The sequence below is a fragment of the Urocitellus parryii genome, chromosome 6 (genome assembly GCF_045843805.1).
Source record: "Urocitellus parryii isolate mUroPar1 chromosome 6, mUroPar1.hap1, whole genome shotgun sequence".
Classification (NCBI taxonomy): Eukaryota; Metazoa; Chordata; class Mammalia; order Rodentia; family Sciuridae; genus Urocitellus; species Urocitellus parryii.
The window spans coordinates 89965153-89982969 of NC_135536.1; the positions used below are offsets into that span (position 1 = coordinate 89965153).

The 17817-nt window shown below is 43.9% G+C and overlaps 1 protein-coding gene across 2 annotated transcripts in view; it reads left to right on the top strand.

The window, feature by feature from the left end:
* The window catches only part of Stard9 (StAR related lipid transfer domain containing 9), a 132247-nt gene that overhangs the window by 98495 nt on the left and 15935 nt on the right, over window positions 1-17817 (top strand). Inside the window, exons 21-24 of one of the 2 annotated variants that reach the window (XM_077800225.1) lie at window positions 4307-4497; window positions 4968-5442; window positions 7618-15685; window positions 15821-17790. In XM_077800225.1, the coding sequence (XP_077656351.1) occupies window positions 4307-4497; window positions 4968-5442; window positions 7618-15685; window positions 15821-17790 (10704 nt within the window). Of the gene's footprint in view, window positions 1-4306; window positions 4498-4967; window positions 5443-7617; window positions 17791-17817 lie in introns of both variants that reach the window. The other variant, XM_026392655.2, reaches the window with a different exon arrangement.

Consider the following 17817-nt stretch of genomic DNA (forward strand, 5'->3'; position numbering starts at 1 on the left):
CACAAATGGGCATGGCTATATTCAAGTAAAATTTTTTTTACAAAAAACAGACTAGAAACCAAATAGGACTTATAGACTATAGTTTGTTGACCTCTGTTTTAACACTATCTGTGACTTCATTCTGTTACATAATGTGGTATGTTAGCTTTGTGTTACTAAATCAAAATACCTGAAGACAATCAACTTCATAAAGGAAAGATTGGGCTATATTTGGCATACACCTGTAATTCCAGTGACTCCGGAGGCTAAGGCTAAAGGATACCAAGTTCAAGACCAGCCTCAGCAACTTAGTTAGGTGATAAGCAACTTAGCAAGACCCTACTTCAAAATAAAAAGAACTGAGGAATGTAGCTCAGTGGTAAAGTGCCCCTCGGTTCAATCCCCAGTATCAATAACAACAACAAAAAATGATTTGTTTGGGTAATAGTTTTAGAAGTTTCAGTCCATGGTTGGTCCTGTTGCTTTTAGACTTGTGGCAGCATAGTATAACATGGTAGGATCATGTGATGGAAGAAGCCTTTATGTCATAGTGGCCAAAAAGCAAAGAGAGAGAAAAAAAAGAGAGAGAGAAGCCAGAGTCCTAATATCACCCTTCAAGAGCATGCCTCCAATGATCTAACTTTCTTGCAGTTGGCCCCACCTCTTGAAGGTTCTACTACCTCCCAATGGTACGATGGGTTGTAGACCACGCTTTCAATAAGGGGACCTTTGCAGGGACATTCAAGATCCAAACTATAGCAAAAAGGATGAATCCCTTAGAATATCATGCTCATACTACTTGACACCTGGTTCCAGTATCAAACCAGTAAATAAACTTCTCCAAACCTTTGACACGACAACTTGGGAGTATAGTGAGGGCTGAGAACTGAGTAAAGGAGACCTAATTCTTGCTTTTTGTTAGCTTCTGGAAGAATCTGACTCTTCCTAACAACTCCCTTGCTATCCCCATCCTGGAGCACCCAAGCACTTGGCTTCTTTATTTTTATTTATTTATTTCTTAGTTAATTAGTTAGTTGACTGAGATAGGAGTCTTGCTGTGTTGCTGAGGCTGATCTTGAACTCCTAGTTTCAAGTGAGCCTCCTGCTCAGTCTCCTGAGTAGCTGGAACTCTAGGCACCCACCAGTGCTTCCAGCTTCATGCGCTTAGCTCCTGTAGAATCCTGAATGAGGTGGAGATACCCTCAGAAAGCATTTGAAGTCCTCATATAAAAGAAGAAGATGCATGACCCAGGCAAAGGTAGCAGTACTTGGAAGCTGTCTTTCAGAGAAATTTTATTTTGTTTTAAACTTTATTTACTTATTTTTTATGTGGTGCTAAGGATTGAACTCTGTGCCTCACATGTGCTAGGCAAGTGCTCTACCACTGAGCCACAACTCCAGCCCAGAAATTTTATTTTTTTAAAAAATTTGTTCTTTTTAGTTATACATGACAGTAGAATGAAGTTATATACATTATACATACATGGAGAATAACTTCCCATTCTTGTGGTTGTACATGATGTGGAGTTACATTGGTCATTTATTCATATATGAACATAGTAAAGTTATGTCCAATTCTTTCTACTGTGTTTCCTATTCTCTCCCACCCTCTCCCTTACCTTCTTTCCCTTTGTCTAATACAGTGAACTTCTATTCTTTCTCACCTCTCTTTTCTGTGTGTTAGCATCCACATATCAGAGAAACCATTTAGCCTTTGGTTTTTGGGGTTTGGCTCATTTCACTTAGCATGATTGTTTCCAGTTCTGTCCGCTTACCAGCAAATGCCATAGTTTTATTCTTTATGGCTAAGTAATATTCCATGTATAGGACTGGAGTTGTAGGTCAGTGGTAGAGCACTGGCTTTGCACATGTGAGGCCCTGGGTTTGATCCTCAGTACCATATAAAAATAAATAAATAAAATAAAGGTTTTGTGTCTATCTACAAATAAAAAGTATTTTTAAAAGAATCCATTTGCGTATGTGTGTGTGTGTATATATATATATATATATATCACATTTTCTTTTTTTTTTTAAGTAAAATACTTTTTTTCATAACTAACATGACATTTAAAATATTGGAAACAGTATCTGTGCTGATTTGTATTTTGACTTAATGGAACAAAAAGAGAACAACCTTCAGTTGGGGAGGGGTATACTGATAATAAATCTCTTAAAGTTCAAAACATCTTCCTCTCCCTTTGTACTTACCACAGGCTATACATTGTCCTGAGAGGATTTAAGAAAAATGTCAATCACAGCTTTAATAAAGTACTTTGTAAGGAACTAATGAGAAAGCAAACTGGAAGTAGAGACTTCATCTTGTTTTCAAATTAAGTGGTCTTATTTTTTCTTCTTATATAAAAAAAATTGAAATCAATTTATTATAAATATATCTAAACCATTAATTTTTGCAGCTTTCAGGTAAAGCTTCAGCACTTTGTTCATATAAAGTCTATGAGAAGAGGTCAGTAGAGATCATCTAATCTTAAGTTGTGACATCGTCCATTCAAGTCCTTGGCATAATCCCTCGCCAGTAAGAGCACAGCATGCCTGGATATGCCACTGATGATCTTTAATAGAAGTTAGCTTCAAAAACTGGGAGATTTCTGCTACACTCGTGCATTCTTTTTCACATTTTCTTTATCCATTCATCTGTTGAAGGGCACCTAGATTGGTTCTATATTTTAGCTATTGTGAATTGAGCTGCTATAAACATTGATGTGATATAAATTTGTATATAGCTATTTTTCTCTTGATATGGTTGTTTATAATTTGTATTAGTTATAATTTATGATTATGTAACTGAATATATATGAAAATGTATGATCAGGAATTTAGTTGCCATTATATTATATTCATATGTATAGAATGTATATAAACACATAGGAATATATATATGTAAAAATATATATGGATATTCAAACTAAAATAAATAAATAAATAAAAAATTTCCTTATCCAATAAAACTTTGATGGATAGGAAAAAAAAAAAACATTGGGGATATGGCTGCATCACTGTAGTATGCTGATTTTTAAGTTTTTTGTGTATGTGCTGAGGCGTGGGATAGCTGGGTCAAATGGTGGTTCTATGCCAAGTTTTCTGAGGAATCTCCGCATTGCTTTCCAGAGTGCTTGCATCAATTTGCAGTCTCACCAGCAATATATGAGTGTACCGTTTCTCCCACATCCTTGCCAACATTTATTGTTACTTGTATTCTTCATATTTGCCATTTGACTGGAGTGAGGTGAAATCTCAGTGTAGTTTCAATTTGCATTTCTCTCATTGCTGGTGATGTTGAACATTTTTCCATATATTTGTTGACCATTTATATTTCTTCTTCTATGAAATGTCTGTTCAGTTTCTTTGCCCATTATTGATTAGGTTATTATTTTGTGTGTGTGTGTGTGTGTGTGTGTGTGTGTGTGAAGTTTTTTCAGTTGTTTATATATCCTGGATAATAATGCTCTATTTGAGGTGCAGATGGCAAAGATTTTTCTCCCATTCTCTAGTTCTCTCAGAGTGATCATGCAGGAACCTGGGGCAGAATAAAGCATGACTCTAATAAAATATTCTTTGAAAATTGTTTATTATGGTAAATTTTAACACAAAGTATCCACTCATGGCTAATCTTATTTTATTAATATCCACACTCACTTTCCCTCACTTGGAGCTAAACAAATCTATAACATGTTTCACCAGTAAATACGTTAGTATGTACCATACTGAGAGGTATGGTACAGTCTAAAATTCACACCCTATTTTAGGGTTTCTTTACTAAGAACTTCCCTTACTGGAGACCAGCTGTCCTCTGGGTCTCCTGTCACACCCAGAGATATAGCTGCCTATAAATTATCTTATGTCTGCATCAGTGGCTACTTATTACCGGATCACAGTGGGGTTCTGTTTCCAGGTATGGAAGTATAGTAGTAATCCCTGGATATTCCCTCCTAGTGTATTTTTCTTTTCTTTTTTTCTTTCTTTTTTTTTTTTTTTTTTTTTTTTAGGACAGAGCTTCTCCATATAGCTAGAATTTTTTTGTCTTAAAAAAAAAATCTGTTTACTTTCCTTAGGATTTCCTTAACCAAAATGAATATGTTTCTGTTAAACCCACAACTCTAAGAATATGCTAGTCTAATGACTGTTCTTCCTCCTGCACTGTGACATCATGAGCTGCCTGTGACACCATGCCTGTTTGTCCCAAGCCACCAGAAATCTAAAGCCCTCTCTACCCTGTTGAATTCAGAGGCTCTCTCAGAGCGACTTAGACTGCCACCATTTTATCCTGAGCTTGTTTTGTTTGGGTAACCCGAACCCCTTTTTTTCACAGGAGAGTACTGGAAGAGCAGTATGATGAGGATCACCAGCCACTGAGGGATGGAGAGAGATCCCACAGAGCCCAGATTCAGCAACAGCAGTGCTGTGTGGAGGCTTTGAGGCAACGAATCCTAGCAGGACGGATTACAGCTGAAAGGGAACTAGCATTGAACCAGGCATACATCAGCCAGGAAACTAAAGACAGTAAGTACCCACCATTTCAGGTTTCTGCCTTACCTAGTTCTTCCATTGTTATGTTTCCATAGCTCTTTGCAGTCTCTGTTTTCTTGGTGATTTGATGGACTCTTTGGTATTAGGTATTTTCTCCCTGCTTTGAGAGACTAGAGGCTCTTCCATGGGGGCTGAAAACAAGAAGGAAGCTAACTTCTTTATGGCTCCTCAGAATGACAGGCCTCCTACTCATTCTTTTTTATTGACACACTTGTCCAAACTTTTCTGCCTGCCCTAATGTGTGCCCACTACTGTACTAAGGCCTAGGGGTCTTTGTTTCCCTCCCCTGTGGTAAGGAGGCTCTGTAGCCCTTGCTCTGCCACGTAACTCTAACCAGAACTTTTACTTTACACAGGTCCAACCTGGTTGGATATATCTGAGCCCAGGCAGCCATAGGCAGGGAGCGATGCGCTGACTTTCTTTCTGCTGTTTTTGGTTCCCAGACCAGCAGTGGCTGCTCAGAGAAGAATCCTGGCTGTACAGCTTACAGGAACAGCAGCAACAAGAAGACTGTGGCACAGGGAAAGCATTTGAGGCCTCTTTGGCACCTAATGCTTGGCTTCAGACACATCCTGATACTCCACCATCCCCACTGGTCCCCAAACAGAAGAGACTGGTGCAGCTGCAGCTCCTGCGGAGACACGCTCTTCGGGCAGCAGAAGGGAACATCTGGCGTAAAAAGGTCTTATTCCAGCTAGACAGAAGCATCAGGAAGCAGAGGCTGCTGGAGTCCCAGAAGAGACTGGAGCAGTTCAGGGCATTGTGCTGGTTCCAGGATGACAGCAGACACAAGTCCCCATGCTTGGCCCCCAACTCTAATGCCACTGTCCCAGGGCCTCAACATAGAAGCAAATGGACAAGTTGCAGTTCTTTGAGCCTCCAAAGGCTCTACAGCCAGCACTTGCCCCACCTGCACAGGTACAAGCCAATGGTTGTCATCTGGAAGCCCTTAGCTAGGCAGTGTTCTTTATTCCCCAGTGCCTCAGTTTCCTCAGTCATTAAATGGGAAAAAAATCTGTTTATTCCTCTCTTCCTCATCACTTTTTCCTCTTCTGGCTTCTCTTCTTTCTCTGTATCTTTTGAGAGTCAAGTTTCTACCTACTCTCTCCCTCTCAGAGTACCATTATTTACTACTGTTATCTTCTGGGTAAGGAGATTACTCATTTTTCATCTGCTCTTCAGACCCTGACTATCCATGCATACTTCTTGTATGTCCTTCTACCACCTTAGTCTCATCCTGCCTCCAACCAGACTTCTTTATTTCCACATGCTGCCTCCCTCTCCCTTACCCCCTTGACCTGTCACATCAAGAGAGCTCCCTAAGTCAGACAGTGGCACATGCCTGAAATTTCAGCTACTCAGGAGACTAAGGCAACTTAGCATGACTCTGTCTCTAAATAAAGTAAAAGACTAGGGATGTAGTTCAATGGTAGCACACCTCTAGGTTCAATCCCCATTATGTCAAACAAAACAAAACAAAAAAACTACCACCATACACATGAGGGAGCTTCCTGACTCCCTGGTGAGCTCTTTCTGACTTAGAGGTTCTTTTTTAAAATATTTTTTTAGTTGTCAGTTGACCTTTATTTTATTTATATGTGATGCTGAGAATTGAACCCAGTGCCTCACACATGCTAGCCAAGTGCTCTACCACTGAGCTACAACCCTAACTTCAGCACCTCATAGGTTCTTTTTTTTTTTTTGGGGGGGGGGGGGCATACCGGGGATTGAATTCAGGGGCATTCGACCACTGAGCCACCTACCCAACCCTATTTTGTATTTTATTTATAGACACCATCTCACTGAGTTAACACTCACTTAGCACCTTGCTTTGCTTTTGCTGAGACTGGCTTTGAACTCACAATCCTTCTGCTCAGCCTCCTGAGCCTCTGGGATTACTTGTGCCACCGAACCTGGCTCCCTCATAGGTTCTTTTTTTTTAGTTGTTGATGGATCTTTTAATTAATCAATTAATTAATTTATATGTGGTGCTGAGAATCAAGTCCTTTCGAACCCATGCTAGGCAAGTGTTCTACCCCTGAGCCACAAACCCAGCCCCACCTCATGGGTTCTTACTGGGATCTTCCTTGTTTATCTTCTCCTTCACTACCTATATGCCATAAAGCAGAAGGATGAGTTATCTCTCAGACTCCTCTAAGCAGGGCCTGTATCTTATTCCTCTTTATATCCTCAAGGTCTAGCACAGGACCTTGCCCGTAGGAGGCTCACAATTAAGTCTGTTATATTAACTCACTTCTCTGATCCTCAGAGTAAGAAGTAGACTTTTTTCTCTCAACTTTTCACCATTGAAAATTTTCACACATATATAAAGTTGAGAAAATAGTTTGTATATTACTCACATCCAGCAGTTATCAAGATTCCTCACAGTTGATTTATCTCCCCACATTCCTGATTTTTGAAGTATTCTAAAGCAACTCTTAGACATTATGTCACTTCAACACTACATCCTTTAGTATACACTTCTAAAATAATGGAGTATTCTTATAACACTGTCATTATCACACCTTCCAAAATTAAGATTAATTACCTGATAAAATCTTTAACCTAGGCCACATTTAAATTTCTCAAGTTGCCTCAAAAATATCTATTTGTACTTGTTTTTTCAAATCAAGATCCAAATAGGATTTAATACTACATGTGATATATATAAAAGTTTCTTTTATTTACTATTTTTGTTTTTATTTCCTCACATCATTGATTGGTTAAAGAATGTGTGTTGGTTCTGTAGAATGTACCACTTTATAGATTTATCCATTTGATTCTATTCATTTTATTGTTCATTTTTCTTCACCTTGCCTAAAGGCATGCTTAGAGTCAGTTTAATTTTTGTTATAAGAGAAACAGAGTAAGAGTATGGTACATCTGGGAGAGCCAGGACTATAGTCCACAGTTTTCTTTTGTATCTGTTGTGTTTTTCTCTGACCCTGAATGTCTCTGATTGTAAGACACAGTGACATTGGATCTGATTTTTAACACTTTCAGAGCAAACTAAGTGGAACTTCATATTCCTTCTGTCAATAGGATGTAGAGAACCTCTAGCTTTTTCTGAGATGACTTTCCTTGTCTTCACAGGGTTTTTCTGAATTGGGACCTCTCTACTATGTTACCACCTATGCCTGACCCAACTCATCACATATCAGAGAAAAATCCATCAGAATATCATTTTCCCCAGACCGCTGCTTACCCTCCAAATACAAGGTGTCTCTGCAAAAATGGCCTCCATTCCCCAGGCCAGGCACAGCTGTATACAGCTAGAGGAGCCTTGACCAGGAAGGGAGCCTCAACACCACACACCTGCCTCACTGTGAGCAGTGAGTCTGTTGATATTCAGGAAACGAAGAGAGTGGGTAAATGGCCCTATTGGATGGTATCTCGGGGCTTAACAAGTCTGTGCCAGTCAACTAACAAGCTAAAGCCAAGGGAAGGACCAAAGATCCTCACCGCTACCTCCCAAACCAGAAAGGCTAAGGGACTAGTGGACTCTAGCAGCAGTACACAAGCTGGGTGGCAAAAAGAAGAGAACCTTGGGATCCATGAGGCTGCTAAGGGAACCAGTTGCAGTTTCTCCTATCCCCATGGACTCAGGGAGGCAGCTAGGCTTGGAAAAATAGCCAAGACTTTTCAGGCAGAATCCAAACCACCTCCAAACAGGGCATTACAACAACATCAGAGAGTGCCAGCAGCTAGGATCAGAGACATTGCCAAAAAGTCTTCTCATTTGTCTAATAGCAGTTCTTTAAAGAAACAATGCAGTGTAGACGATCCAGGCAACATGACTTCACTTACAGATTCCAGCCCAATAGTAGATTGTGCCAGAGAAAAAGAAAATGATTTATCTGACACAGATAGCAATTACTCAGTAGATTCTCTCTCCTTTGTCTATGCCAAATCTTCATTGTTGAAGCTACTGAAACCAGAGGACCCTCGAGGAAAATGGGATCACCCAGAGCCAGAGAACTCCGAAAGTGACAACAGCCAAATATCTGAGGACTCATTGACTGAGAAAGGGTACCAAAGCCCCAAAGAAAGTCCCCAGTCTAGTCTTCCCACCAACAACCATGTCCACCCAAGGAACAGAGCTGGATCCTCCGTACAGGACTTCACCACATCCTCAGACTGTGGTCTACTTGCTCATAGGAGCTTTTCCTTGGATAGTCTGATTAATGCTGAGAAAGAACTGGGGGAAGGTCAACAAGGAGTAACTTTTCTTGATTCATCTGATGAGATGCCCACAGAGACGTTCTGGCACCTGCAGAATCCCATTCTGCCTATAGTAGACCAAGAGGTAACATGCAGACATGGGTCCACCTACCACAGAACAGGAGCTATGCTGAATGCCATCCTGCCAATGAACAGTTCATTTTACCTCAATCCTGAGCTCCAGCTCCATTGCAAGCAGCCTGAGTCACATGTGGAGGTAAGCTACTCTGAACCAACTGACTCTCTCCAAGGCATACAGGTGTCAAGAGGGAGCCCTCTGGTGTCCATGGATTCCTGGTTTTCCTGTGACTCTAAAATCAATCCCAGTTCTTTATGTCCAAGTCCTGATGTCCAGGAAGTTCAGCCCTGTGGTGAGGAAAGGCCTGGATACTGGCTGAATATTGGAAAACTAAAGCCATTAGGTACAGAAACAGTCCTCCAATGTAGCTCAAAATTTCCCCAAGGCAGTACTGAGCTGCCTTGCAATGCAAGAGTTGTGTACCCAACCTCTACTTCTGATACATCCAAGTTGTCACTTTGGGAAGCTCAAAGTTTTCTCCAGCCAGCAGCTGATGGCAGCTTTCAGGGCATAAGTATTACTGATACAACGCAACATGGCAGCTCTGAAGTTTCCCATGATTCTAGTGTGCCAACTGTGCTGGCTCCCTCTGCCGCCTCGTTCATTTATGTAGGCAGTACCCATGAAGGGGACTGGGCTGCACTTCAGCAGAAGTACCTTCTTGAACTCTCTCATCCTGTTTTGGAGGCTGTAGGAAAGCCCAGGCTAGCTTTCCCCTGCCCTGAGGAAGACTCTAGTTCCCTGGCTGAAGCTTCTGGAAAAGGAAAAGATACTCGATTGTCAGTTGGTTCTGGGTTATCCACCAGTTCAGATTTCAACAACTTTCCAATCCATCTATCCAAAATCAAGCATTTGAGAGCAGAAAAAAACCAGGACAGTTTGAGAGCCAAATTAGAAATTGCTTCAGATTTCCTTAGCACTAGTGAGAAAGAAGTGAGTTGTAATGGAGCTTATTCAGCAGACTTAGAATCATTGGCTTCCGGATCAGAGAAAAAGATACAAAATTCTATGAAAAAAACATGTGAAATTAAACAGAATAACTTGAAAGAGAGCTTTAACAGTAGAAAACCTGGACTGATAACTTCCTCTGAAGAGTATTTCCTCCAGAATAATGCTTATCACAATAACATCACTGTATCCACCAAAACAGACCATTGGCCCCAAGGCCAGGCTCCTCTCAGAAACAATAGTACAGTTCATCCAGAGCAATTAAGTCAAAACAGCCACCACCACCTACAGAAAGAGAAAGTAGATTGCCAAAAGAGCTCTAAGGAAGTAGTTGAAAGATATACAAATGTTTCCTTTGCCTTTCCATCAGGTCCAGAGCTGTACCTCCACTCAGCTCCCTGGAATCCTTTCCCATCTTCCCTGCAGCCACCTCCCTTGGAAACATTCTACATAACCAAAAGCAGGGATGCCCTGACAGAAACTGCCTTAGAGATTCCAGCTTACAGAGAAGTACACGTGCCTTCGCCACCCCCCAGGGAAGCCTGGGGCTTTGGTTACAACCACCAAGACCTTCAGGAAGCTTGTTTGAAGAATGATTTACCAGTGATATTTCAAAATTCCAAGGTCGCCGCATCTCAGCAGGTCACAGCAGAGATGCCAGTTGATCTGAAAACTAGGGAAGCTATTGGAGAGTTAGGGAAATGTGCTGGAAATATTAAAGAAGAAAGTCATAATTCAGTTTATGTTTTTGTTACTCAGAACAGACATTTTCTCCCTTCTACCAGCACAAAAGTATATGAATCTAAAAATCAAATTGGAATTTTAAGTAAAAAGCACAATCTTCCAGCTCTGAAGGAGGGAAAAAAGGCCACTGTGCAGTCTCATTGCAGTGTTTCTTCAGGTAGTTCTGTGTCTGGAAAACCTTTCTTTTTTGTTGGTGGATCTGAAACAGGTGGGGAAGACGAGCAGAATCAGAATGCAGTCCTGCAGCAGATTCAGGTCTGTGATATAAACAGACAGATTCCTTCTGGAGCCAGGTCTGATTTCATCTGTAAAACAACCAGTGTAGACCTTGAAAAGGATGTGGTAGGGGAAACTACTGTTTCTTCAAAGTTCAGATCAGTGCATCATAGAGTAAGCAGCCATATCCTCATGGCCCAGGATGAGAGCCTAACCCATAAGTGGGAAGGGAAGAATGAAATTGGGCTTCTTGGAAAAGCTTTTCACCCCAAAAACATCCCAGAAGAGTTTAAGCTTCCAGGGATAGAGTCTACCTATGAAAGATTTCAATCAGTTACATATGCTCAAGAAAGAAAGCCCAGTGAATGCAAGGGCCCAGGAGAGTCACAAGAAATATCAAACTACAAAGAAGAACCTTTGGGAAAGAAAAAAAATGAAAGAATTAGTAATGCTGATGAAATGGCTAGGCTAATTAGAAGTGTGATGCAGCTAGAAAATGACATCTTAGAAATTGAATCCAAGCAGCTTCATGCTTCCTCCACACCAGGTATCAGTAAGGAGTTTGTGTTCCAGGACCAAAGAGACCAGGAGAGTGATGACCATGTTCTGAGGCCAGGCAGCTCTGGAAACAATTTGTCCTTCAAAGATCAGCCATCTTCTCCAAGACAGGCAGATGGAATTATTTTTAATGATAGTGAAACTAGGGAAATGGAGGTAAATAGTCCTACTGTGGATGATCCTCAGGCACAGAGAATCACCCTGAGTCCCTTGAGTTCAAGGGAATGTGTAAAAGAGAGTCAGTCTGTAAGAGAGCACACCTACCTAGCTGGATTAGACAGACCTGCTAGGAATACATGTGATTCTTTAGGAAAAGACTCAACTCACAGAGAGTCTACCAATACTTCTCTTCACCCAAGGAGAATGAAAACATTGACTAGAGTGCTGTCCTTGCAGCCCAGGCCAGACAGGTTTGAAAAGGGTGATGAGCTGGTAGATGCATCAGCAAACCCCAAAGAGCAACCTTGGAACTTAGGAAATCTTGAAGAACTGGAGACTATGAAAGGGTTTTTGGAAAGCCAAATTGCCAGACACCAAAGTAGTTCCAAGCCAGACAGACCAAAAGCTCAAGGTAAAATTGAAGAAATGGCCATGCAAAAGGAAGGGAGCCTACAAGATGAAAATAATATGGTGTTATCAACTCAGAAACATCCTAGTTCAAGCCAGCACCCTATGGGCACATTTTTCAACCAGGAGACTATCTTCCCATTACTGAGCCAAACAGATTTCTCTACAGCTCCTTCTCACCAAGATCTGAGCAATACCTTGCCCTTGCATTCTCCAAGACTGCCAAGAAGTTATATTCATTCCTTTGTTACTGAAGAAGGCATCTCTTCATTTGAGTATGTGCTGAATCCTACAGTATTGAAAATTCATAACAGTCCCTTAATAACTGAAATTGATTATCAGAACCAGAGTGGAGAGACCAGAAGCCACAGCCCTCAGGGAAATGATAGAGGGGGCTCTGCCATGGAACACTCTGCTTGGTGTGGATCTGTGATACATAGAGCCATGGGATCTCATGGTCAGTCTAGTGCACCAGAGAACACTCCCCCAGGGACAGAGGACAGAATAACAGCAAGCACCAGCCCCCAACACCAACAAGGGGAACTCAGAATCACTTTGATGGGATTGAGTACTCAGGAAGGTTTTGGTTCTGAAGTTGAGGCAGCTATCCAAAAAGAAATACGAGCCAGTTCCTTGAACAGTATCTCTAGGCAGTTTGAAAAGAGGGTCAGCTTCTCCTTAGAAGAGAACAGTGACCAAGGCAAAGGGGCAAGGCAAAAGGCAGAGAAGGAGTCTGAGGACCCAGGCTTCCCTACTAGTGGGGCTTGTTTAGCACCTGTTTCCCTGCCTAGGGTGGCTGATCCAGAGCCCAGGCAGTCAGAGCATTCTGTCCCTATATCCATGTGCCTGGCTATCTTGGAGGAGGTCAGGCAGGCAAAGGCCCAGAGAAAGCAACTTAATGACTTTGTGGCTGGGGGGACAGTCCTTCCTTGCTATGAAACTTCACTAGAACCTGAATGTTCTTCAGGGGCCACTGGCAGGCAGTGTAAGCAAATGGACCAGTTAGTGTCGGATGGGATCAGGAATGAGGGTGAAGCACAGGCATTGCATGTAGCATCTCTGTCTGCTACACCAAGACATCTGTTGACTGATGAAGGGAAATCCCAAGCCATACCCCTCTGTGAAAACAGCTTTCCATCTCTGCCCAACACTGAAACTAACAGAGGGCCACAGCATCCTTCACAGGCTTCCTCTCATGTTGCCCCTGCTTTGGACAAAGGGCATTGTACTAGAGAACTGAGACATGTCCTTGGAGCAAGTGAACAGTTTATATGTCACCCTGGTTCTCCTGAAATCACAGAGAAAAAGAAAGAAGCATCCAGAACACCTTCCTATGCTGATCCTTTGGCCTGCAGTGGGCTTTTTTCACCAGCTGTAGAGAGAGACAGAAGAGTGGGATCAGAAAAAGCAGTGTCTGTCTTTTCTTCTCAGGCCCCTTGTGATGATCCTGGGTTGATTCTGCATGAACAAAGTCAGTCAGCTGCAGGGGAGACTGCAGAGGACTTGTCTTCTGGCATTCAGGACAGCAGCCCAGAGCAGGAACTTAAAACTCAAGGCACCACATATGAAGGAGGCTTGGATAACTTCTCTGTGAGTGCACAGGGAAAAAAAGCAGCTCATTTTGAAAGTCAGTCTGTGATCTGTAATGTTCAGAATTCTTTAAGCTGCTTAGGGCCTAAGCAAGACTATGTCCAATGCCCCGAGGTTTCCAATGGCTCAGAAGAAGGGAAAGCAAGTCCAAAACTACATGCTGTTCTGCCTGGAGGCCTGAGAAGCATTGAACTGGAAGCTCCCACACAGCAGCCTGAGAAGTGGAAGGGGAATGTTGGGTCTGGGCTGGCCGAAACCTGTAGGTTTGGCAGCATAAATCCCAGGTCAACCCCATTGCAAGATCAAAGACCTTGCAGATGCCCAGAGGAAACCAGAGATCCCCTTGTCTTCTCAGGGAGCACTGAAAACAGCAGGACTCTCAGTTCATCTAGAGAAGAAGAAGAGAGCAGAACTGTTCCTTGCCAACAACTCTGCAATTCGCAACCCATTGCTACTCATGCCTCTCCCTCCCATTGTTCCATTTCATTGGTTTATAGAGATGGTGACCTGGAGAAAGGAATTCCCAAGGCTGCCCTACATCCTATCCACCCACCCTTCATAGTAGCTTCTAGGGTCTGTGAAATGCATCAGATAGGAGAGAGTTCTTCTAAAGAATCCCATGTGCTCTTGGCACATGGCCTTGAGCCCAAAGGCTTTCATATGGAACTTGGGCCAATAGACAGCCCCAGTTTTGAGCCCTCTACTAGAACATCTGTTCTATCTTTAGCTCAAAGTTCCAGCTCCCTTTCTACCCCTGATATAAGGACAAGTTCCCTCATCCACTCAGCTGCTGAAGGAAGTTCAAGGTCCATAGGGAATCAAGAAGAAAAGCTTGCTGAGAAAGCTAGCCCAGAAGTTGAGGTTGTCTCTTTCCCAGCAGCCATGTACTCTGAGCCACTGAGGAATCTGAAAGATAGCTCTGTATGTGGCCACAATGTGCAGGCATCTCAAATGAAGCCAGAAACACTTGCAACAACTCACAGACCACACACCCTAAATTTAAATGAGAGCTCAGTTGAAAGTGAGCTGGTGGTTGTAGAGCCACAACTCAAATGTTTAAGAAAAACCATCAGATGCCTTTCAGAAAAGCTACAGTCTTCCGCCGAGTCCAGGGATCACAACTGCTCGAATCCTCCTGCCAAACTTGTAACAAGGTTAAAACCTATCTGCTATCCTCAGATTGACAGTCTTTGGGAGGAGGAAGAGCAGCAGAAAGATCAGGCTTTAGGAGGTAGTGAAGACCCTATCCAGGTCAGGAATTCCCCACCCTCTAATGAAGGTGATTTGGACAGCTGTCACACTAGCAGTGCTAGAAGAGAGGAGATGTCTGTCCCCAAGACTCCTGAATCCCAGACTTCCTTATCAGCCTTTGAAGACCTAGCTTTTGCTCCTCTGGAGCAAAGTAAAGTTCCACAGTCTGCTGCCCAGAGGCCTAGCCAGCACTGCTTTGATAAGGAGCAACTAGCTCCCCACCGTAAGTGCTCACTTCCTGTAATTGCAGTTTTCTCTGGCCCCAAACACTCCAAGTCCTATCCCAGACCCCAGTTCTCTGTGGTCAGCTCATCTCGATCTCTTCAGGAGCTGAACTTGAGTGTGGAGCCTCCGTCCCCTATAGATGAAGACGCATCAGGGCCTAATATATTGTGGGACCCACATCTCAAGACCTATTCCTTGGAAAATCAGGTGTCAAGAATGTCTACAAAGGCTGAGGTTTGTAGTCAGAAAGTTTCATCTAACTTGGACAATGGCCATGCTGATCACAGACCCCCGAAACCTTCCACCCCTCCCTACCCAACGTCTTCCACACGCTCATGCATGCCAACCCCTGATTTAATGACCGGCTGGATGTCTAGTTCTTTGGAACAGGCCCAACAAGGGAAGCCAGAGAAATTGGGTATCCAGATTAGGCCAGAGAATTGGTACTCTCAGATGGACAAAGAAATGTTGCACTTTGGTTCCAGTGATATCAATCCCTGCCTTCTACCCTGGTGTCCAGAGGAACCTGTACACATTGGTTGGAAACAATATGTCTTTGGTAGTGCAGTCGATGTCTCCTGCACCCAGAAACCCCATGGCCTGATACCATCAAATGTGGCCAGGTGCTCCAGCATGGACAGTGACTTAGAAGAACAGAGCTCCCCCTTCCACTCTCACCTCAGTACTTTTGCCAAAACCCAGGACTTGTCAAGCACACACAGCAGCACTGATAATATCCAAGGTTCAAATGAGGCCTGGGAAGTATGCAGTTCCTTGTTTCCCTTGAGGGACTCCCACGTTCTTACAGGCCGTGAAGGACTAGCCCCCATTTTGGGTTCTGACAAGAAAACCCAGTTCAAGGGCACCATTGATGAAGCAGGCTGTCTGAGGAGTGAGCACACCCTTCCTTCAGCTGAAGGAAGTTCTGCAGGTCTACTTGATGAGATTGTGTTGCTGTATCCACCGGAGGCAGACTGTCCTGTGGGACTGACCAGAACGAATACCTTTGAGCAAGGCACACAGACTCTGGGCTGCAGGCTCCCCTGGAGCTGTGCCAATATCTCCTCTGCTCAGCCTGATGCCAGTACAGGGTCAGCCTCTGACCTGACCTCCTGGACCAGCATGCACAACCTATCTCTCCACCTCTCACAACTCCTGCACAATACCTCAGAGCTACTTGGGAGTCTCTCTCAGCCAAGTGTGGGCAAAAAAGAACAGAGCACCAGAAGAAACACACCAGATGAGGCCCCACAAGCCCTTATGATGGATGGTACTACTCAGACCACTGTGGATGAGGAAATCCAGACTGACCTGGCCTTATCCCCTCTGGACCTCCAAACCTCTGAAGCCAAATCTCAGGAAGTCAGTGTGATCCTTCAAGTTCTGGGCTCAGATATTTCAGCCATGTCTCAACAGAAGGAAAATATCCCAGAGACACTTCAGAGTACAGAGGCAGAGGAAACATCATGGAAAATGGCAGTACCCCCAGATCTTCATGAGGAAAGCACCCACCATAGGCTGCAGAGCCCTCTAATACCGTTATCCCACAAAAGGGAGGTACTGTCCAACCTGCCTTCTATAAGCCCACCAGCATCTCCCAATGCTTCCTTGCCTCCCAGTTCCCAGCCAGAGGAATCTTCTTGCATGGTTGTCAATAGCCCCAACTGCAGCATCTGTCTTACCCCTGGCCTCTTCCCCAGTACTTCAGGGGGGTCCAACCAGGAACCTGAGGTCCAGGAGAAGCTGAGCCCTGGGAGTGCCTTGATGGTGGACAGGGCCTCTTCTCCAATCCTCACATTTAGTGCTAGCACACAAGAGTCAGGTCTGCTCTCAGGTGCTCTGATTCTTTCTGCTCCCTCTGATTATGCTCTTGAAAGCCACCAGAAGCTGGACTCCAGCCCAGACCTTGTCTTTGGTGCTCCAAGACCTCCAATGGATAATTATTCTCAAACTGCTGATAAGTTAGGTGGCTCCCAGAGAGTTGAGACTCTGGGTAGAGAAGGCACAAGTTCCTTAAGAAGGAGTAATGAGAGCTTGTTCCTTGAGTCAAACTCTCCTTGCACCACACAGCAGAGTCCCAGACTCCAAGTTAGCCTCTTAGGGAAGCCCCCTCAGCAGCTGCAGCCCAGGGCCACCACTGAGGTCCAAAGTAGACTGCCACCTCTACCACCATGGGACAAGAGCCAGAGGCTGGCCAATAGCTTTGTGCCTGAAGAGGTGGCTTCCCCAGAGCATAGCTTGCTGAGCACTAGGGGGCCAAGTCCGTGGCAGAGCAATCCAGAAAATGAAGGGGAGAATTCAATACTTCCGGTGGAGCCACAGCCTACTCTGAACCTCGCCTCTTCAAGGAGAAGCCTCCAGCACTTCAGCCCTCATCCTGTCTCTGAGTTGACTGATACTGCAAGCCTTCAAGGTTCTAATGTGGACCAACCTCAGGCTTGCCAACCTGAGGGGATGCCATGCCCCAGTTCCCAGGCATGCATTGCCCCCCAGCGTTGCAGCCTGAGGGACCTCCTGGTACATAACAAACTTAGTAACTGGGATGGGGTTCAGAATGACTCTTTTGGGGAATTGAGTGTAAGCAAGGAACTGGGGGCCATCACTGATCTCAGCCCTGGGGAGCAGATTCAGAAGCCCCCACAACCTCCTGATGACCAGAGCCAGGATCCTGAGTGGTCCCAGAGGGAGCAGATTCCCCTACAAGTTGGAGCCCAGAAGCCGTCACTCAGCCTGGAACTCACAGAAGCAAAACTGCACCATGGCTTTGGGGAGGCAGATGCACTGCTTCAGGTGCTGCAGAGCGGAACAGGGGAGACACTTGTTCCTGAAGAACGTATGATGTCCACCTGGGAGGAGCTCTATGCTAGGTAAGGGTCCCAGCCTGAAGGGCAAGG